The sequence below is a fragment of the Sceloporus occidentalis genome, unplaced genomic scaffold (assembly GCF_023333645.1).
Source record: "Sceloporus occidentalis isolate IW3139 unplaced genomic scaffold, rSceOcc1.0.p SCAF_30, whole genome shotgun sequence".
NCBI lineage: Eukaryota > Metazoa > Chordata > Lepidosauria > Squamata > Phrynosomatidae > Sceloporus > Sceloporus occidentalis.
Window position 1 is genome coordinate 4,536,160 of NW_028317010.1, and position 23,024 is coordinate 4,559,183.

Consider the following 23,024-nt stretch of genomic DNA (forward strand, 5'->3'; position numbering starts at 1 on the left):
CCATCACACATTTTCCCGCGTGCTTTTGGGGAACTTGATGTTTGTTTTTGCAAACTTCAGCCGGACTTGAATGTTTTTGTTTGTAAGAAAAGGCTTCTGTCTTGCCACCCTACCCCATAGCCCATTCATATGAAGAATATAGGAGATTGTTGTCACATGTAGCACACAGCCAGTACTTCCCAGAAATTCCTAAAGTTCCTTGAATGTTGTAAGCCTCCCTGACCAGTTTTCTTCTCGTCTTTTCATCAATTTTCTGTCTCTGTTGTGCCATATTGTCTCCACTTCATGATGACTGTCTTCGCTGTGTTCCATGGTATATCTAATGCTTTGGAAATTCTTTTGTACTCTTCCCCTGACTGATATCGTTCAACAATGAGATCCCTCTGATGCTTTGGAAGCTCTCTGCCATTTAAGCCAACAGGCTGCCTACCTTAAGCCTGAGTAATTTTTGTGGCTCTGGTGAAAAGGAGAATGCCTGCATAAAAATGTATGTTCCTGAGAGAGAAAGGGAAGAGAAAAGAATAAAGTATGTATAGGAATAAAGGAGGTGCTAATAAAGACACTCGGACTGTATCTGAACAAAAATCTACTGCCTGCAAGATCAAATTAAAGGTACATATACAGTAACACTACAGAATAGCTGTGTGTGTGTCAAAACATCTATAAGAACCTCAGAGGAAAGAAGGAAGACCCTTGATTGGATGGACTCTGCTTCACATTGCTGTACGGCGGTGAGGAAATCCCTCTTAATGTCCACATGTACAACCCCTATGTGTGTAATGAAGCCATCATAGCCTGGTTATATAGATATTGCAACAAGTTATCTAATCCACAGAAGGTACGAAATTAGATGGATTTGGAACTGTAAGAGGGGGTTCCTTGTGCAGTTAATAGAGCACAAGCTTAGGGTCGGTGGAATAGTGCATCCCTCCAGACAGGGCCGGCCCTGCCATGGAGAAGAGTGAGACAATTGCCCCAGGTGGCACTTTTGAAGAGGCGGCAAGCACCTTTTTCTTTTTTGAAGCGGAGGAGAGAGAGGGGCGCCAAGTGGTTTTCGCTTATCAAGTTTTCAGTACCCGCTCGGCGCTCCTCTCTCTCCTCTGCGAGTCCTCTAGCTCGGTCTCGGTGCTGGCTTGTAATGCTGAGCGCCAGAATATGACATCATTTCTGGTGCTCAGCAGTGAAGCAGCGTGCACCACAGCAGAGCAGGGAGACTCTCGCCGCAGGACTGCTGGCAGGTAAGTGAAGTACAAAGAGGGAAGAGATAGGGTATATAATAAGGACGGAGGTAGATAATGAGAAGATAGGGAGAGGAAGGGTAAATAATTAGCAGTGGCGTCGGTAGGGGGGGCGGCATTTCAAACTTCGCCCCAGGCGGCACTATGTCTTGGGCCGGCCCTGCCCCCAGAGTTTCTACATCAGTATCAATAGAGGAGGTGCAGGGGCTATGGACACACTTAGGTGACCTGCACAGATGACCCCAGGCCCCTATGCAGGAACTGTGGAGAATGGGGCCACCTCACCGCTAGCTGGGTATATGTCTATGTTGTGCCAACAAATGTGGCAAACCAGACCATGTATATAAGGACTGTCCCAGCAAGCCCCGGCAGTCCTGGGCAGATATGGCTGCTGGATGGCCTGGAAAGCTATATCCAGATCCAAGGAAGCCGTCCTCTACAGCTGACCTGAAGGAGCCTGTGATGGTGACGCAGCCACTGGATGATCCTGCTGTGCTGGTTGCAGTGGGATCAGTAATGCCAATCAATCAGATGAAGGAACAGGCTGTTTCAGGTCCAATTGATCCCAGTGTCTTTTTAAATCCCTGTGTAGGTCCTTCTGTATGCCGTGAGAGCCACATTCCTCTGGGAGATCTTGAGAGCAGTCCTGACGACAGAGGTGGAAAGTCCAGCGATGAGATCTCAACATCAAGTCAAGAACAAGTGTTAACTGCAGCAGCTGTAGAGAAGATTGCCCAATCCCTAATCTCCCTTAACCCTGCGCATACGATTGCTCTGATGGAAGTGAATGTGGAGTATCCAGCTGGTCCCATGCCTAAGAGGGGGAGGTCTGACAGTGAACCCTGTTTGGCACCCCTTCTGGAGGCTGAAGTGGAGGCCCTCGGACACAAAGCAGAGGAGAAAGCCAAAGTACAGTTTCTCCAACCTGCCCTACAACAGTACATTTTCTGCACTAAAGTAAACTATGATGACTTTATTAATGAACTTGCAGTACTGTATATGAGCAGTAAGCATCAATCTCAGCTTCTCCTAAGCTAACTGTGTGACACTCCAACTCTCATCAGTAAGTAACTGCTGCTACTGACATGTTAAAATTAGGTCAGCACACTTATATATCTAATGCTTGCCACTTCCCATTCTAAATGCCTATTGGCCAGAGTAAGAAAAGTAAGCAAAAGCTCCCCCAGGTTGTTGGACACATCAATCACAGCCATAAACATGAATAAAACCAAGTCTTGTTTTTTGGCTACTTCTACTTCTATCAGTCATTGATATGTAGTCTCCTACACACAGTCCCTCCCACTTTACTTCATCAAGGAGCCCCAAAACAGCTACACATGACGAAATTTCAGCACTTTTGCAATTTATTTTCGGCAGGTTTGCGGGGGATCACAATTGTTTTCGGTAATTTGCTTCAACGCACAACAGGCAATTTCCTTTAAAAAAAACTAGTTTGTACAGATCCGAATGCGAAGTCTAATACATATGACAGTGCGTAAAATGTAAATATGTTATGTAAATTTAATTTTTCAGTATAAAAATCACAATGAACATTTTCAGAACCCTTTGTGTATCGTATACAACTTTTAAATTGTAAAATCTCACAGATTAAAAGATGCTAAAAAAATAGCAATTTATAAAGGAAAACATTATACTGTTACATAATTGAGTATATCATTATAAGAAGAATCAAAAACATGAAACATTTTATTAACAAATTTCTTAAAAATTGTTATATAGGTAATTATTTAATGATAATATTTTTAAATTGACACAATTCTATTTTTTTTATAACTGTGTTGCCGCTTAAAAAATAAAGCACTGCATTTTTTTCTAACTATACTAGCGCCACCATATTGCCCTCAGAAATTGGGATCAAAGGATTGTATTTAGGGAAAATATATAATATTATTGTAAATAGATACATAAGCGCAAATACTACATGACAGATTGATACACTTTAAAACCAGATATTCTCTGATAGAAGCATTAGATACCCCTTTTGAAAATTCTATTAAAAAGTCTTGGCAACAAGACCTTAAAATTGTAATTGAACAAAAAAGCTGGACAACTAGCTTAGTAGAAGTTAATAGATTTTCCCACTGCTTGAATATGATAGAATTACACTTTAAGATAACATTAAGATGGTATATGACACCTGCGAAATTAGCTAAATTTAACTGTAACACCACTCCTATTTGCTGGAGGTGCGATTTAGATAAAGGTACATATGTACATATATGGTGGAATTGCAACAAGATACAACATACATGGAGGGATTTATTTAAGATCATATCAGAACTCTTAAATAGGTACATAACTCCCACACCTGAAAGTGCGCTGCTACATTTAAATTTTCTGAACATTTCAGCTAATCAAAAAGCATTGTATATTCAATGCTTATTAGCAATGAAAATAATCATTGCTAGACATTGGTTACAGAAAACACCTATTAATATTGATCACGTAATTAACCAAATTAATCATCAATGTATTATGGAGCGTGGCTTTTATCTCGCGTACCAGAAATTACATAAATTTGGTAAGGTGTGGAGACCCTGGTTAATAAAATATCCTAATCTTTTTACTGACTATAGCCATTAAACTATAATAATATATGGAAATAACGAAACTCTGGAGACTCGATTAGTATGAATGGGGTATGAGTGTGAATGTTGTAAACCCTCTTTTCTTTATTTATGTATTTACTTATTTATTTATTTATTTATCTATTTATTTATTTATTTTTTTTTTATTTTTTATTTTTTTACCCTGTTTTTGGCCTCTTCTCTATTTGTTTTTTTTTTTTTTTTTTTTTTTTTTTTTTCTTCTTCTTCTTCTTCTTCTTTGGTCATAATATACCAAGGGTTATTATGGTAAAACTCTGGTATATTGGTCCTATACACTCTAGATAAATGGATATTGGTGACTAACACAGATTAGTAATAGATGTCTAATGTTGTAAGGGAATATCTGCTATCTGTACTGCATTTTGACTTTATATGAGATATGTAGAATTTATAGCTAATGTCATTATTATCTCACTGTTATCCTCTATGATATATTTTTTATCTGAAATAAAAAAAAAAAAAAAAAAAAAAAAAAAAAAAAAAAAAAAAAAAAAAAAAAAACCAGAGGATGAAAAAAGGTAAAATGATTTTTTTCTCACAACTGAGATCACATTTTTTCTAAAATGAAATGGAAAAAAAAAGTCACGGACTCTGCAGGGTATCAAATGATAACCAACGTCATAGAGCACTCAAAGGATTACATAATTTTTCCATGAAAAGTTTACATTTTACCTGAGAGACATTGTCGTGTAATAAAGTGAATGTATTGAACAGTATCCATAGAAACAGTGCATATGAAATATTATAAAATTCATGATGCCCATGGGTTTCTTTTTGTGTTAGCACCACAATGGAACTAATGTTTGCTGCTCAAATCTGATTATAATACAACAATAAAATCGGTACGGGGTAATCAAACAGCAAGGAACTTTAACATTAAGACTAACACCACAAGTGAATGGTAATGAAACACTTTTCTTCTGTAAATATATTTCTTAGCCTTTTTAAAGGTTTGAGATAAAATCATGCATTCATTTTTTTTACCTCTGCTCTTCTATAATTTTGAGAGGATGCCCTAATAATAAATTTTAATACACATAATACACAAAAGAGTAAATTTACCAGCAAGCCATTTTTGAAACTAATTTGTTTTGTTATGTTGTCGTAGAAAGTGATGTGTGTTAAATGTATATAGTGTATATACACTCACTGGCAACTTTAATAGGTACACCTGTTCAATTGCTTGTTAACACAAATAGCTAATCAGCCAATTTAATGGCAGCAACTCAATGCATTTAGGCATGTGGATGTGGTCAACACAACTTGCTGAAGTTCAAATCGATCATCAGAATGGGGAAGAAAGGGGATTTAAGTGACTTTAAACGTGGTATGGTTGTTGGTGCCAGACGGGCTGGTCTAAGTATTTCAGAAAATGCTGACCTACTGGGATCAGTAGATCACAACCATCTCTAGGGTTTAAAGAGAATGGTATGAAAAAGAGAAAATATCCAGCGAGCGGCAGTTGTGCGGAAGAAAATGCCTTGTTGATGTCAGAGATCAGAGGAGAATGGGCAGACTGGTTCAAGATGACAGAAAGGTAACAGTAACTCAAATAACCACTCGTTACAACCAAGGTATGCAGAATACATCTCTGAACGCACAACGCATCAAACCTTGAAGCAGATGGGCTATAGCAGCAGAAGACCACACCGAGTGCAACTCATGTCAATGAAGAACAGGAAACTGAGGCTACAATTCACACAGGCTCACCAAAATTGGACAATGGAAGACTGGAAGAACATTGCCTGGTCTGATGAGTCTCGATTCCAGCTGCGACATTCAGATGGCAGGGCCAGACTTTGGCGTAAACAACATGAAAGCATGGATCTATTCTGCCTTGTATCACTGGTTCAGGCTGGTGGTGGTGGTGTAATGATGTGTGGGACATTTTCTTGGCATACTTTGTGCCCCATAGTACCAATTGAGCATTGTTTAAATGTGAAAGCCTACCTGAGTACTGTTCATGTTCATCCCTTTATGACCACAGTGTACCCATCTACTGATGGCTACCTCCAGCAGGATAACGCATCATGTCACAATGCTCACACCATGTCTTTTGAAATAAACGCAAGAAAGAAATTGCACATGGGGAATACTAAAACATATAATTTTAAAAGGCCAATTTTAATAAGATAAACTCTTTAGTGGCATAAACTCTTTAGTGAAAAAACACTGAGGGAAAATAGAATATCTTCAAACTAATATTAGAAGGGTACACTTTGCAGTATGTACCATTGGGTAGTAAATATAGAATAAACAGATTGAAACCAATGTGGCTTAGTGGGGAAGTAAACCAAGAAATTAAACATAAAGCATTTAAATCAGACAAATCAGAGGCATCCCATATAAGATATAAAGAAGCACATAATGCATGCAAAAAAGATGATTAGATGGGCTAAACTAGAAGATAAGAAAGTTTAAATAAGCGAGACTTTAAATAACAATTTTTCCTCAGTATATATTAAGGAGGAACCTATGGCAATAGATATGCAATAGATAAGCTGCAGCAACTAAGGAAAGTTAACGCCAACAAAGCTCCGGGGTCTGACAGTATTAACCCACGAGTACTTAAGTAGCTAAGTGTGGAAATAAGTGAACCTCTGTTTTTCATCTTCCAGGATTCTTTTCTTTCAGGAATTGTACCAGAGAATTGGAGGAAGGCAGATGTGGTTCCTATATTCAAAAAGGGTTAAAACTCTTTGCCTGGAAATTATAGACCTGTGAGCTTAACTTCTGTGGCTGGGAAAGTATTTGAAGGGTTATTAAGGGATAATAATCAGGAATCCATTGGGAAGAACAGTGTTATTAAAAAAACTAACCATGGTTTTATGTAACATAGGTCATGTCAAACTTAATTAACTTCTTCGAAGATGTAAGTAGAAGTGTAGATCAGGGTGGATGTAATCGACTTGGATTTTACCAAGGCGTTTGACATGGTTCCACAAAATAGGTTAGTATTCGAACTGAAAGAAATTGGTCTAGATGGAAATTCTTGTTCTTGGGTAGAACATTGGCTTAGAGATAGAGTACAGAGAGTTGTCATAAATGGTAATTTTTCAAGCTGGACAAAAGTGGTAAGTGGTGTCCCTCAGGGTTCTGTTCTGGGACCAATTTTATTTAACATGTTTATAAATGACCTGGCAATAGGCGTTGAAAGTCATGTTTCTGTGTTTGCAGATGACACTAAACTCTGTAAAGTAATAAAATGTGAGCAGGATATTAATTTGCTGCAGAGTGATTTAGATAGACTAGGCACACAAATGGCAGATGAAATTTAATGTAGATAAATGCAAAGTTATGCATGTTGGGGTAGGGAATGCACAAGCAACTTACACCCTAAACAGTAGTGAATTAGAGGTAACGACAAATAAGAAGGATTTGGGAATTGTTATAGACAGCAAACTAGGCAACAATGTGCAATGTCAGTCAGCAGTTGCTAAGGCAATTAATGTATTGTCATGTATAATAAGGGGCATCAATTTGCGGGATAAAAATATAATTTTGCCTCTTTATGAATCAATGGTAAGACCACACCTTGAATATGCTGTGCAATTTTGGCCACCTATTCTAAAGAAGGACATTATAGCACTAGAAATTAGAAATAAATAATATAATAATAACAGTACCATTGGTTCTTTTTTATGCCTTCTAATTGGTTCTCTACTTTGTCTTTGAGTGTTATTATTATAATTATTATCATTATCATTTACTCTGGAGACCAGACTGGTTACCCATCTTGTAACTGGATATTAGCAAGAGGCAATGATGGCTGAGATAGAGCGGTAAGCCTGGTTTGTGGTTACAACCATACACTAAAATAGATGCACTCTAACCCCATTTGCTGATGCACTCATACTAACAGCATTCACTAACTCACACTCTAATACCATACAGTAGCACGCACACATATGCTAACACCATATGCACACACACTCATGTGTTGAGTGTTTTTTTTTTTGTGTGGATAATACCCTGATCAAAAATCTTTTTTTCAGCTTATCAGGGTGCAGCTTAAGTATGAAACTCTCTGAAGAAGTCCATGTTTATTTATGAGAATGGAATCCATATTGTGCTAGGATGACTCATGTCCAAAATCAAAGACTAGTGAGGATAACATTTATTTGTATAATGTATTTGGTCTTTTTTTTGTTAAGTAATATTAAGAGCTTCATGAATGAGTCATGTTAACCCAGTTTTACAAAGAGATTTGTACAAAGATTCAATGCAGATGCTTCTCTGGTTTTAAACTTAGCAGGAAACCATTTCTTTATCTACAATTTATTAGGGGAAAAGATATTTGAAGGCAGCTGTGTTCTATCATACCTCAATATAGCTAAAATGAAGAAATTATATATATTTGGAATGGTGTGCAATGGACTCTGTGAGTAAATATATATATATATATATATATATATATATATATATATATATATATATTGTAGGGAACAGCTCACGCATAGGGCGGCAATGACTGTATTCACACAGGTTTCAAACGTAAAGCGTGTTTATTTAGATGCTGTAGGCACAGAGCACCTTGTAAACAAAACAAACTCTAAGCCTGTCCGGCTCTAACTAAACATCCGGATACCTCTCTACAAGCCTAAGGTCTGGCACAAAGCAAAGTAAGAGGTTTTCCATAGATAAAGCTTCATACCTGGTGGACTGCAGCGCTGGCTGTAGCTGCTCCTTCACTCAGTTTCTCCTCTCCCCTTCAAACCTTACAGCCCTCTCTTTTAAGGCTTCCTCCCCAGTAATGAGCTTTGCTACTGTGCCTGGCTGAGAATACCAGGTGAGATATATATCCCATCCACCACTCTCCCATACACTTTACCACAATATATATATATAATTCTCGAAAAGACAGATTTTTTTTCTTTTGTAATTATTATTATTCACATAATGACGCCTACCAGCCACGGTTGGTGGTTTTGATTTCCTTCCAATGTAACTTCAGGGTTTATATATTAAAATATCCTTGTGTCAAATTTGGAAGTGGTTTTCGCATCATATCAGCTACTGCTGATTAGACCAGTGATTGATAAGATCACTTTTAAAACAATGTACTAAAATAACTTTTTATATACAACCCCAGGCTTTTGTTTTGCCTTACCAGTGGATTACATGAGTTTTTTTAAGATCTTCTCAGGACAGCAATGAAGGACCAATCGTTGTCAGACACGGATACAACAATGGTTGGGAAGAACTGTGGAATGGAGTTGAGGCAGGGCCTTAAATAAAAACCACAGGGTCCCAGTGCAAAAATTGCACACAGTGCCACCTTTTCCCCTAAGTAGTTTATCAGTGCCATCCTAACCCCCAGACAGCCTGACAGTGCCATCTTTGCCACTTGCCCCCTCCACCGTACACTCTGGAACACATATGTTAACACAAAATATACAAATTTATACATGCTAACACACATACACATGCTTACTAACACACATGTACACACTCATAACGCACACTCTCACACCACTTACATTTACTTTCATGCTCACACACAAACACAACACATACACATTCATACTAACACACAAACACATACTCATGCTAACACACACTTACACATACACATCTATGCTAACACACAAATACTTACATATTTATGCTCATACATACAAACGCTTTCACATACAGATTTATGTTAACACACACTTACACATACACCTTCATGCTCATATACACTTAGATAGATGTTCATGCTTACATGCACTTATACATGGATGTTCATGCTCACATACAATTATACATAGACATTCATGCTTATATGCATACACATTCATGCTCACATACATACAAACATACATACCCACTCCGACCAGTACCCCCTTACCTCTCTCTTCCAGCTTTCAGTTGGATGGTTGCACACTGTCTAAGCAGCCCCATTGTTTTCTGCGGGGTCACATAACGTGCATCACGCATTCCTTTTTGAATTGTATTTTTTGATGGATATTTTAACTGAAAATCCTATAAAATTTTAAAGCAGCCATCCTATGCAGATATAAAGATGCAGAAGTTTCTGGCCTAGACTTCCTTACTTATTTATTCAGACTTGTATTTTATTTAATGCAGGATTGGTAAAATTTCCAGCTTTTTGTAAAAATGTTTTGAATTTAAGATGCAGAATGTCATAATCAAGTTAACATATACATTTTTTATTCATACTTACAGAAGATGACAGACTATTCCCATTATTCACCATTTAAAATGTATTTTCTTCTGCTAAACTTTTCCAAGGCTGCACAACCTCATTGAGTTCTTATCAAGTACGTGTAATGTCACTGTGAAAATAAATCATTTAGGAGTCATCTTTTAGTAACTTTTAGCACAGGTCATGTTAGCCATTGCATTAAACAAATCACCAATGCAAAATTAATTATTGCCAATTTCAATTATAGATTCATAACACTGGCTGGTTAAAGAAATATTCACGCCATTCAATTAATACAGTCACTTTTTTTTTTTCAAAATCCAAAGTTTATTGGGTTTTTCATATTTTTTAGAATGTGGGAAGGGGGGGATACAGAAGGCAAAAAAGGAAGGGGGGAAGAAACACAGTGAAAGGAAGTGGTACAACGTTGTCAATATAACACGGTCAATAAGGCACAGTGTACAAAATGAGCGTACCTGACACATCTAGATACAAAGGTTACAGGCTAAAACAACCCTGAACATACATGGAAAGTCGCCCACCCGAGCACGGACAAGGCATATAGGAAAAGAGAAACGTACACCCCCAACGACGGAGGCAATCACGGAGTGCCTCTACCCACAAAGGAGAGCCAGTGGAACCAGGTAGCGGTGTAAGCCTCCCTCTTTTTAATAGAGGTGGCAGAGAGGTCCTCAATCACCCTAATGTCCTCCACTTTGGACATGTCTCCACCACTTACAGAAAACCTGTAGCGCGGGACAGGCCCACCAGATGTGAATCATGGTACCTACATCGCGACCACACCTCCAACAGCAAGCGGAGACAGTCGGGAACATGACATGCAACTTTTCGGGTGTGCGGTACCAGAGAGACAGGATTTAATAATTAGTCTCTTGTATCTTAGTGGCCATACAGTCACTTTTTATTTAAAAAATGTAATGCTCTTTTTCCTGTCATTGGCAGAAGCAACGTTCATGAGACCACCTACTCTAGACCAAACACATCTGATGGCTTTGACAAAACGGGAACACTTACAAAAATTGAGGACACTTACAGAAATGGGAACGCTTAAAAAATTGCACCTAGCCAGTGGTCAGCTACTGGCTGTGTTCATTTTGTTACATGCTTTATTCTATGCATTCAGTTATAAAAGTAAAAAGTGAAATAAAAAGGTCACTACCACTATGTAGAAGCCCCACATTCCAAACAACTATAGACTGTCAGAAGTAGGGCTCTTATCCGTGAGGTAAGAGGGGCAGCTGCCCCATGGGCAGCAAGGTCAGGGGCACACTTTAGCCATCTGGATGTGAAGTAACTGTGACTCTTTGACTCTGCCACAGGCATTATGAGCATTAGTTATTGCTTCGGTCTGAAGCCTTTCTCCTGAACTTACCAAAAAAGTGTGATCATTCAGTTGTATGCACTGCCAAGCATAAAGGGGCTTTTTAGCCTCCACCTATAAAAAGTAGATTTGTAATTCTTAGAAATTAAAGGAATCACACCAAAATGCCAGGTGAAATTGCCACCACAAGAAAGGTGAGTATCTCTTCCAGAGACCAAAAACACAATCCAAATATGCCATTATTACTCTTATATTTTCTTTGAGTAAATCGTGTTTGAATGTGCTCTGCAAGCAATCTACTCGTTCCTCTTACCATTACAATTCTGCCATTCAAATAATGTACATAAAGGTTAAATGTTGAAAAAGCCATTATCTTGGTTTTGAACTAGGTTTTCAAAATAGGGCACTTGTGTGAATAAGAACCAATTTCTAGCGACTAAATTGAAGATTGCATTGGTCTCATTTCAAATGTAGGATGTTCTTATGGTCATTAAACGTGATTGTAGTAGTCTCAAGAGGGTAGAAATAGGGAGACTGGATTATATGCTAGTGATTACAAGTGAGTTATTGTCAGCGGAAAAAATCACCTCTGCCCGATATCATCAGTGTTTTCATATCCCAATAATTTATGTCGCCAGAATCATGTCTTTTTCTAACTGTAATTTTCACCTCTGTCACACAATTTAACATGTTTATTTTACGAGACTATGGATATTTAATCACATTTACATTTAAACACAACTTTAGTTTGTCATGTCAGTCACTTTACAGTGCATAAAAACAACAGATGGATAGGATTACAATTCTAATTAATAATCTATTGCTGCTTAGTACTCTTTGTTAGTTAACTATCCGCACGTCTAAAATATAACTTCATAATCTCAGTAGGGTATTGCTGTAAAATATTTGAATAACGGACAATTAAGTCATTTTGTGTTGTATTTAACAGAAGTAAGTTTGTTTGCCATAGGCAGAATTAGCACAGCTGTGGTCTCAGCTAGACTTGGGTGCCGGCCAACTCTTTGCGTTCGAAAAAAATCTTCGTATTCCATGAATATTCGCCCATTCCTGTGTTCGGTTCGGGTGCACATTCTTTTCTAAGGTCTGTAAGACAACTCTATTGGTCGCCGGCAGGGGCCTCCCCTGCCATCAACCAATGAAGTGCAGCTGCTCTTCATTGGTTGATGTCAGATCAGCCCCCTGCATACCCCGAAACATCTACAGGACCCGCTTGCATGCCATGTACTGTTAAATATGTGTGGATTTTCACTTTTGCATACAATCCTTGAGCGCTGTGGCGGTGGCAGGTGGAGGGTAAATCATAGAGGTAATCTTCCAAGTCTCTTGCTAGGATGAGAGTGCATGTGACATTATTCATCTCTGTATAATCCTGTTAAACCTTAAATCAACTTTTTCAGTTAATAGACCCATTAGAGTAATGTGATTGCATTGTACAGTCAAACATGTATTTCTCTGTAAAATGTTCACTGAAAAAAAAGACAAAATAAAAAAACAACAAAATCCATGATGTATTTTACAGCAAATAACAGCAAAAGTATATTTATGTTGAAACGTACTGATCTCTATAAAAATATTTTGTAATGATCTTTTATTTCTTTAGACAATGTCCTGTTTTCATTTTTCGTTTCAGATAAATCAATATACAGTTTGTGACCAAATGCTTTTTTGAAACAAAATGGGCAAGTCAAAAATAATCTGCGTTCTGAAAACATGAGAGAAGGAAAGTCATAACGACACCAATGCTCCTAGTCGCACTAAAATTGCTGCAGTAATAGCTTTGTACCCTTTTCCCATGATTTGTAGTTTCAGATCATACCTAATAGTCATTATTCATGACAGGACAATGTTAAGATTATTTGATCATAATGGTATCACTTTTAATTTTAATCATTCACATAAGAAACCATTTTGTAATCAGGAAACAGGACAGATGTTATGTGCTACAGCACCTGGGACACTTGGCCATTACACCAACACTGACTTTTATGACATTGCATTCTAGATATTATTATGTATGTAGTTGGTCCCCTCTTTGCAGCTATAACAGCTTCCACTCTTCTGGGAGGGTTTTCCATAAGGTTATGGGGCATTTCTGTGTTCTCATCCAGCAGAGCACTTGTGAGGTCAGGCACTGATGTTGGATGAGAAGTCTTGGCATACAATATCAGTTCTAGTTCATCCCAAATGTATTTTATACGGTTAAAGTTAGGGTTCTGTATGGGCCAGTCAGGTTCCTCTACACCAAACTCACCCAACCATGTCTTTATGGACCTTGCACTGGGGCACAGTAAGACTAGAATAGAATAGAAATGGGCCTTCCCCATGGGCGTATGAACCCTTAAAAATCTGGGGAGGACAGCATTTTCCCCCCATCAGATTCCCCACTTTCTCCCCATCTCTTTTTTTGCAAACACGTACAATAATATATAATTTGAAACACTGGTAAAAATAATGTATGTTTAATACATTAAATATAAGGGAAAAACAGCTAATCTTTGTAACTTTTGTCATTTTTTTTTAATATTGAAAAATATATGCTAGGCAAGCATTTCCTTTGGCCGCGCTCCACTCTCCCTAGCATGCAATCACTCCCTCCGCTCCCACACCAAAAAAAATATATGTGCCACACTGACCGTAGATTAGGGGAAGACTGTGAGAGTCAGTGCAGTCTTCCCTCCTTCTGACTACTCTGTGACATTAAATCCAAAATAGAGAAGCAGAGGCTCAGCACTGAAATGGTAAGATGAGTTTATTTCATACAGGCAATGTTTCGACACACAGGTCTTTCACGTTGCCTGTGTGAATAAACTCACCTTACCATTTCAGTGCTGAGCCTCTGCTTTGGATTTGGATTTATTGAAGGACTTGGTGGTACCCTGGCTTGTGCACCATCTCACAACTGAGTGCTGCATTCCAACCTTTGTTTCTGTGTATACTCTGTGACATTGAGAGGTCCTCACCCCCGTAATCATCCCCTAAGCCACACCTCTCTTTTACTTACTCCCTGTAGTTCTGGTATAGATCAAATAAACAACACATGGAAACAGCACATGCATGTATAGATTAACTGAATAAGACATACAAACCCTATATTTGCAGGTATATATAAATAATGTATGGAAACATAGCATAGAAGATATGGATCAACAGAATAACACATAAACCCAGCTTTGCAGGTATAAATCAACTGGAATTCACATAAAAAATCAGCATTAAAGATAGAAACCCCCTAAATTACAGGCATAGATTACAGGTTGCACACCCCAAAGGCCAGCCCCACATTCCCCACATAGAACCTGACCAGCACTCAGATTACTCAAACAAATTACAGTCCAGAGTGAGACAACGTTGTCCCCAAACAGCACAGTGTGAGCCAACTTTGCCCCCAAACAGCACAGTGTGAGCCAAGTATGCCCCCTAACAGCCCAGTGTGAGCCAGCTTTGTCCCCAAACAGCCCAGTGTGAGCCAACTTTGTCCCCAAATAGCCCAGTTCACAAATAATTAAAGCAATTCATGCACACGTGGATTAATTCATTATTTCACTCATTCACACAATTCATCCACATGTGGATTAATTCATTCTCTTACTCATTCACACAATTCATCCACATATTCATTCATTCTCACTCTTTATTTCAATATGGTTACTACCCCCCTTTTGTTACTTTTATCCCCCTTCTCACACTATGTACCCCCTCTCCCCCCTTCTCACACTATGTACCCCCTCTCCCCCTTCTCACACTATGTACCCCTCCCCACACTATCTACCCCCTCCCTACCCCCCTTCTCACACTATCTATCGTCTCTCTACCCCCCTTCTCACACTATCTACCCTCTCCCTACCCCCCCTTCTCACACTATCTACCCTCTCCCTACTCCCTTTGGTCACTTACCCTGCAGTCCTGTGGTGGGAGCACGAGGCCTCTGACGGGACAGCGTTGAGGCAGTCGGCGGCGGCAGGCGGTAGGCGGGTGGCGGTAGGGAGCAGAGGAGACAGAAGGACACCCCCCTCTCTCCTCCTGCTGCGTTGCTATTGGGGGGGTTCCTACGGCCCTGGGGGGGATTTCTTAATTATCGGTCCCCCCCGCATGAGTTACTGGGGGGGGATCTGTCCCCCTCATCCCTCCCGGTTCCTACGCCCATGGCCTTCCCCAAACTTTTCCCACCAAGTGGACATACAGTTGTTTTAAACGATTAGAAGGCCTGTGAGCGAGTACTTATAGATTTTTGTTTATTGGCTGTGTAGCACCTGGGTCTTGAGAACTATTGTTAAGACTGAGTGCGGACACAAGTGTACTGTATATGTTATGGACACTTTGCCAGTGTCTTGTCCTTGCACCTTTCAAATTGAGTTCTGTGTACCAACCTCACCTGTCATGACTGTTTAACAATGGAAGACTTTTTAGCTAAAGCTCGTGCGTTAGCTGAGTGTGCCGACACTCTACAAATCACGGAGCAAGAGGCCTCTAAGGTTCTACGGGAGACGCCACAGCTAGATTTACCACGCACTGACAAGATAAAGGACTTATTTTTGCAGTTCCTAAGAGTAAAAAAAAAGGGGAAATAGATTTGTATTTACAAGAATTCCCTGAGGCTTCAGTATTAAGCATGTACCTACAAGTGGCAGAAACAATCCAGAGTTTGGCTTGTTAAACAAATGCTCCCTTGATTTGATGATTTTGGTGGTCGAGGAAGTGGGTGTGGATCTGACACATGTACACAAACAGGTGTTAGATTTTGAGGAATTATATACTGTGACTTTAACATCTATACCGGCCAAAGAATCTATGCTGAAACTTCAGGAAGAAGTAAATAAATATAAAAAGGAACTTTTGCTGTTTGTGCGTCAGAAATTGTCTAAAGTTAATAATAATTATGTGTAGCATCATGTTTACCTTTGCCTTAGAGGACTAAGTGATAATTTCTATAACATAAGGAGGGATCATTTAAGAATAAAAAACCCTGTAATTTCTACCATTAACATGACATCTGGTGGATCAGACTCCGATCTTGAGACATAACAGGATAATTCTATCCAACAGCAATCATCTTTTATAGAACAAGGCAATATGAAACCCAAATTGAGAACCCATAGAGTGGTTACAAGAGGGGAATGAAACAAATGAGGAGACCAAACACGAGATGGGGAAAGAAAGGTAGACCCCATCATTCTTAGAGGGAAGCCTCCAACGTGACCGATCTAATGCCGATTCTAATAGGACTTTGACGCATATGTATAGAGATGACATTTTGAGTCAATTAGAAGATACAGCTGTATATAAAAATGTTTCTTCTGATCCTACCAAAAAAATTTCAGTGACAATTTTTACTACTTATCTACTTTATTACTTCAAAGATACCCTAAATGCATCAAGACCTTGTGAATGTCCGACTGAGTCAGCAAGAGGCAGCCTCCTGGAACCTATTGCCAAATGGCTTGATTTTCATGTCAAGATGTGTCTATTAATTTCTTCACTTGCATTCATGAAGCCCATGGAGCAGCGCAGCTTAGGTGGAGTGGGCCTTGACAGAGCTAGGTGGAGTACATAAGGAGTGATTTAATTTAATTGGTTCAAATTTGTTATGGGTGGGGTTACTATCAAGGTATATAAGTGGCAACCATTTTGTAAACGGTCACTTAACTGCTTTTCTAAATCCTGGTTGTCCCACCCTCCCTCCCTTTAATGGTGGGTTGTGGGGGTGACTACCCCGTTTTGTCACAGCGGCGGGGATATTTGGGGATTATTGTTTAGTACGGTGGTTTTTTATGGTTTGGTTTACTAATTTGACTTGGTTCAAGTTAGTTTGGTAGGTTTCGAGCTGGCCTGTGGCTCAGAACCTGGGGTGGTGTAGGGGTGTCTCGGTATGCCCCTGCATTGGTGGTTTGGTTAAATTGGTGGTGTAGGGATGTCTCGGTATGCCCCTACATGGTTTATAATTTGGTTAAATGGTCTTGGTATGCCCCTATTGTGGTCAATGTGTTAATGTGGAGGCACCTGGTATGTGTTGGTGCCATTGTTATACGGTTAATGTATTTGTTATGGGAGGTCATTGTCATTGTTAATAAAAGGGAAATCGGTTATTTATGTTCTAACAGTGGTGGCCTGTTTTGACAATGACCTTTAAATATTGTATAATTTAATAAAGCTGTGGAAATTATTTTTGCACCCAATAAAGTGTGTGTCATTATTGGGTATGGGGTACAGTCATCCTGGGCACAATCTTAACTATGCGCTTGTCATGACACTCCCACACATATTAAAGGTGTATGTCTCCTAAATTCTAAAGTGCGGCTTTAGTCGTCACTAGTCTTTATACAATTTTCACTCATACTGGTATACAAGCTGTATTGAAACAATGTAGCATGTAACGGTAACAATTGTAGCTATGTTTATGGTTCATACACATTAAGATTCATTACAGCAAGTTTAGCGTTTCTGGTTTCCATAGTAACTTAAGGCAGTTCCTTTCTGTTCATTGATATACTGGCTGGTATGTTTAGTTAGTATAAGTCAATGCCATTAGTGATTTACTGGTGCGATATGCAGTTGTTGTAAGTAAATGTTTAATTGCTTATGCATTTATGTGTGTATTTAAACAGCTCATTATGCCTGTAAGGACTTACTTGTCTCCCTGGTCCCACTCCGTGGCTGCTCCCGTGACCGTCCGTCTCTGGTGGCCTCTGAGGCATCTCCACTTGGTCTCTGATCCCCCTAATTCCTTTTGTTTTGAGTAACTGTCAAGCAGCTTGCACTTCCCCAAGTATTCAAATGATGATAATTGCCTAGCTAGTAAAGGGTAATTTATTTGTTAAATATTAAAAACAGTTGATCAATAACACCATGGATAGTAGTCATTTTATAAGTACAGCACTGACAACCTAAACAGGGTAAGATAGATCTGTCAATTCTTTGGTCAGCACATTTAGAATATTAGCCCCTTAGTTAGCACACTTACTTGGCACGCTGAGTGTCAGCTCTAGAAAGGATACATGTGCTTTTATGACAACAGTTTCAATCTAAACATATTCATTTTGTCAAAATGTTGTGCTGAGAACAATGTTCCATGGGATACGTACAGTATGTTGTCTCACATAGATAAAACAGCTTGATGGCCAAGGCCAGGGTTGCTAGCTGGACTTTCAAATGACCTTGGGACCTCTCATATCACTCTTGCATAATATTTCATATCTGTGAGGTCCAACACAGATTGACACAAAAGACCAGGACACCTAAAACATATACAACAACTCATTCCATGCTACATGCAATATCACCAGCTTGTACGGTGAAGGAAAACATTATTTTATCCCCTGCTGATTTTGTATGTTTGCCCACTGACAAAGACATGATCAGTATATCATTTTAATGGTAGGTTTATTTCAACAGTGAGAAACAGAATAAAAAAATATCCAGAATAATGCATTTCAAATAAGTTATAAATTGATTTGCATGTTACTCTTTTGCAAAACATGACTTAGAACTTGATGGCAAACCCCTTGTTGGCAATCACAGAGGTCAGATGTTTTTAAGTAGGTGGCCACCAGGTTTGCACACATCTCAGGAGGGATTTTGTCCCACTCCTCTTTGCAGATCCTCTCCAAGTCATTAAGGTTTTGAGGCTGATGTTTGGCAACTCGAACCTTCAGCTTCCTCCATAGATTTTCTATGGGATTAAGGTCTGGTCATTGTCATGCTGGAATACCCATCCATGACCCATTTTCAATGACCTGGCTAAGGTTGCACCCATCCATCGTCCCTTTGATGCGGTAAAGTTGTCTTGTCCTCTTAGCAGAGACTGACATATATTTTGTGTTTCTTCCATTTGCGAATAATCGCACCAACTGTTGTCACCTTCTCACCAAGCTGCTTGGCGATGGTCTTGTAGCCCATTCCAGTCTTGTGTGGGTCTACAGTCTTGTCCCTGACATCCTTGGACAGCTCTTTGATCTTGGCCATGGTGGAGAGTTTGGAATCTGATTGATTGATTGCTTCTATGGACAGGTGTCTTTTATACAAGTAACAAGCTGAGATTAGGAGCACTCTCTTTAAGAGTAAAATGCAAATAAAGTTATAACTTATTTGAAATGCTTTATTCTAGATTTTATTGTTGTTATTCTGTCTGAAATAAACCTACAATTAAAATTATAGAGTGATTATATCTTTGTCACTGGGCAAACATACAAAATCAGCAGGGGATCAAATATTTTTTTCCCTTCACTGTAAATCTTTAAGGTCTCAACAAAAACTTCCTTCTTAAGTCCGCATTAAAAGGTATCAATTTCCACGAGGATGTATTCTTCCCCTAGCTTTTAAAATATAAACAGGGAGATTATGTTGACCTCTTATTTAACCTCTGGCGTCTTATAGGATGCTTAGCTGTTATAATAAGCATTCCAAATATTGAAATATTTCCTTATCATTCATCAGATAGACTTTTTGTTTGATTAATTGCTCTCCAGGTAATACTGGTGGAGATAACATTTAGCAATGATGTATTAAGTATAAAGGATCTTTATAAATCATGCAAAAAGTTAGCAAATTGACCACCCCTGCTACACTGGCTAATTTATAGTATTAATTTATAGTTATAACCTGCATACATGATGACTCTGCTGGAATTTGAATAAATTAGGGAACATTAAGGCAGCAGCAACTGGGAATGTCTGCCAATGAAGTAAGAAATAGATACATATACTTGTTGAGAATTAGTATAATTATTAGGCTTTCTGTGTCCTTTAGTGTTTTTCTATAGATTCTTAGATTCAGGATACCCTATGTCTATCCCATGCATGACCAGTGAAGGTGTCACCTTTACTAAGTAGTGAGATACATGTGAGTAGCTTTAACTATGCATACAATATATTCCACTGAGTTTTCTTTATAAGAAGGACTAAGATGACCTATGTAATGCCAAAAATCTGTAAGAATGAGGTATTCATTTCACTTAAGGACACCTCAGCCATTCCTGTAGAAAAAAAATGACCAACTCCTCAACTCAACTACAGCAGTTTGTAATTTACCATTTTTAGTAAAAATACCTCTATTTTGAAATGTGGAAGTACACGACAGTACACGAAAATTAAAGAAAATGGACATATATATGGTATTTATGGTCTAGATGATATTGTTACTGTTAACCACGAGGGGGCAGTATAGAGAAGAATTGGTGTATCAGCTGTTGAAACATGCAGTCTCTCTATGTAGTCATCACATGTGGGAGTGGATTTCAAACTGATTCCAGCCTCCAGCAGAAACACGTATATGCAACAGGGTAGACTTTATAGAAAACATAGAATTTATTGGAAAATAACAACCATTGGGCCCACCTACCCTGCCTATTTTCGAAATGATACATTGCAATTTATTGTTTCAATTAAACATATGAATAGCATTCGATAACAACAACAATAATAATAATACATTTTACAGTACCAGTAACGTTCTGAGAGACGTACAAGAAGATTTATATATCCTCACTGTACTTTCTTTTCATGTTTCTGTTTTCATGTGACCCAGCATTGCCTTAATATAGAGAGATCAGAATTGAATTCTGTAATAAACACATTTCTATAGTATCCTATATTAAAGAAAAAAGCAGCTCACTAGCAGGTTAATTAAGTGAACTTCATTGCTGAGCATGATAATGATAATACATTTGTATCAAAAAGTGTGCTGTGTGGTTAAACCCTAACAACAAAGGCAATGATGTGGAAATTACATCTTTAGTAAGCTTGCGAGCCGGGTTCTCTCCACCTAATGTATCGATTTGTCTTAGTATGTAAATTCTCGTCATATCCCTTGTATTGTATTTAGCGCTGCGTAAATTGTTGGCGCTATATAAATAAAAGATAATAATAATAATAGGCATAACACATCAAGCTACGCACTTCCATTTCACTAAATTAGAATTTTTAGACATTTCAAGCGATGCAGGGAGGGGCAAAGAGCCTGTGTGGCCCCTCCTGTCCACATGAAAACACAAGATCCCATTGCACCCTTTAAAAGCTTTATCCACATTATCCACACGCTGATTTTTTTCCTGTGGTGCACTTCACCTTTCAACCAGTCTGGTAAGACCATTTAAACTGGCTTTGAGTCTGTTATTTTGGGATCTTTGTATTTACAAATACAGCTTTGCAGTGTGTGGATTTTTTGTTTTTTTTTATACAAACTTGAAAACTTTTGTGTGAATTTGCATTCAATTAGTATGATAGGGAGAGAATACATTTTTCTGCGGTTAAAATGAATTCAATCAAAAACATGGAAATACTGAAATCCAATAGTTGGCTACTGAATATTTGCGATATCAGAAAAAAGCTTTATAATATTAACTATATAATGTTTCTTTTTTTTCTTACAAATGCAAATTGTATCTCTTCTTTTTAAGCACCATATTATTTGCATGATGGATTTCCTATATGGAGCTAAAATAGAATCTTGTGGGTTTTTTTAATTCTATGTTTTTAATATTATTATTATTATGTTTACGTTTCGGTAGTGGTTAATTTAATCATGTTTCACAACCAACTTTTGAATAATTGAGGAAGTTTTGACTCACTGTTTATTTGTCTGCTTAGGAATTTGGGAATGCCAAGCACTTTCTGCTCCAACGCTTGTACACATTACTAATGCTTGAAAGCCCCCAAGTTCTAAGCCATCACCAATACTGACCTAATGAGATGAGGCTTCCCTGTTTAATTTCATTTGTTATTTTAGTCAACTGCCTGGACTTTTTTCAGAGTGCATTTGGCAAAGATGAGAAAGCAGCCAGTAAAAGAGGCGAGAAACAAACATTTGCACGATCAGGGCAGTTTTTAACAAAACACCGCCATGAGTGTACCTGGGAGATTGTTGGAGACCTTACAGTGAGCCTTTCTCTAAGCTGTGATGACAAAGTGAATAGCAGCTACAGATGCTCCTATGAAGGTGAACCACACAAGTGTCCCTCATACAGCCTGAAAGCCAAACAATATTGGAAACAAATACTTGGGAAATTTAAGAAAGTGAAGAATGTGTGTGAAGAAAAGAGCTTAAAGTCACGAATATGTAAAAAGGCTGCTGCTGTGGAGTCACAGCTTGTCAGAGTTGATGGAGATGCAGTTGATGATAGGTTAATAGATAACAGCAAAGCCAAAGGGAAGAGTCGATCGAAAAGCACACCTGACATAAATGAAAATGTTGGAGCAGAAAAGAAAAGCAACAAAAAAACAAGAAAGCCAAGCACAACATTTAGTAAGGAGGCAGATCCTTCCAGCCCATCATCAGTCCCTGACCTGATAGCTACAGCAAGAGCAGTTAATGATGATATTGTAGAGTTGAATGAGGACCTTGCAGAAACCTACTGTTCAGAGAACTGGCAATCCATGTGTTCCTTCTTTGTGAATTTCTGGAATGGCTAAATCAAATAACATTATATGATACAACTGTGTTGGATATAACAAAAAGGCACTAACACTGGAATTGTTTGTTTTAATCCTTTGGGCTGGTCGACACTAAACATGACTTACAAAACCCTAGTGTTAAACAAGCAGAGACTTGTCTGCTGATATTATGATTTCAGGCATTATATGATCTGTTTCATGTTAAGACATTGTTATTAATAAAAATGACTGTGATTTAAAATTTATTTTTGTATTCCT

The 23,024-nt window shown here is 38.4% G+C and overlaps 1 protein-coding gene across 1 annotated transcript; it reads left to right on the forward strand.

Moving 5' to 3' along the window:
- The first annotated feature begins 1,622 nt into the window (after positions 1–1,622).
- On the forward strand, positions 1,623–22,784 carry LOC149298940 (fibroblast growth factor-binding protein 3-like). The gene is made up of 2 exons (XM_089486788.1): positions 1,623–2,244; positions 22,102–22,784. Exons 1-2 carry the CDS (start codon positions 1,623–1,625, stop codon positions 22,782–22,784), a joined length of 1,305 nt encoding a protein of 434 aa, XP_089342914.1.
- The last annotated feature ends 240 nt before the right edge of the window (positions 22,785–23,024 follow it).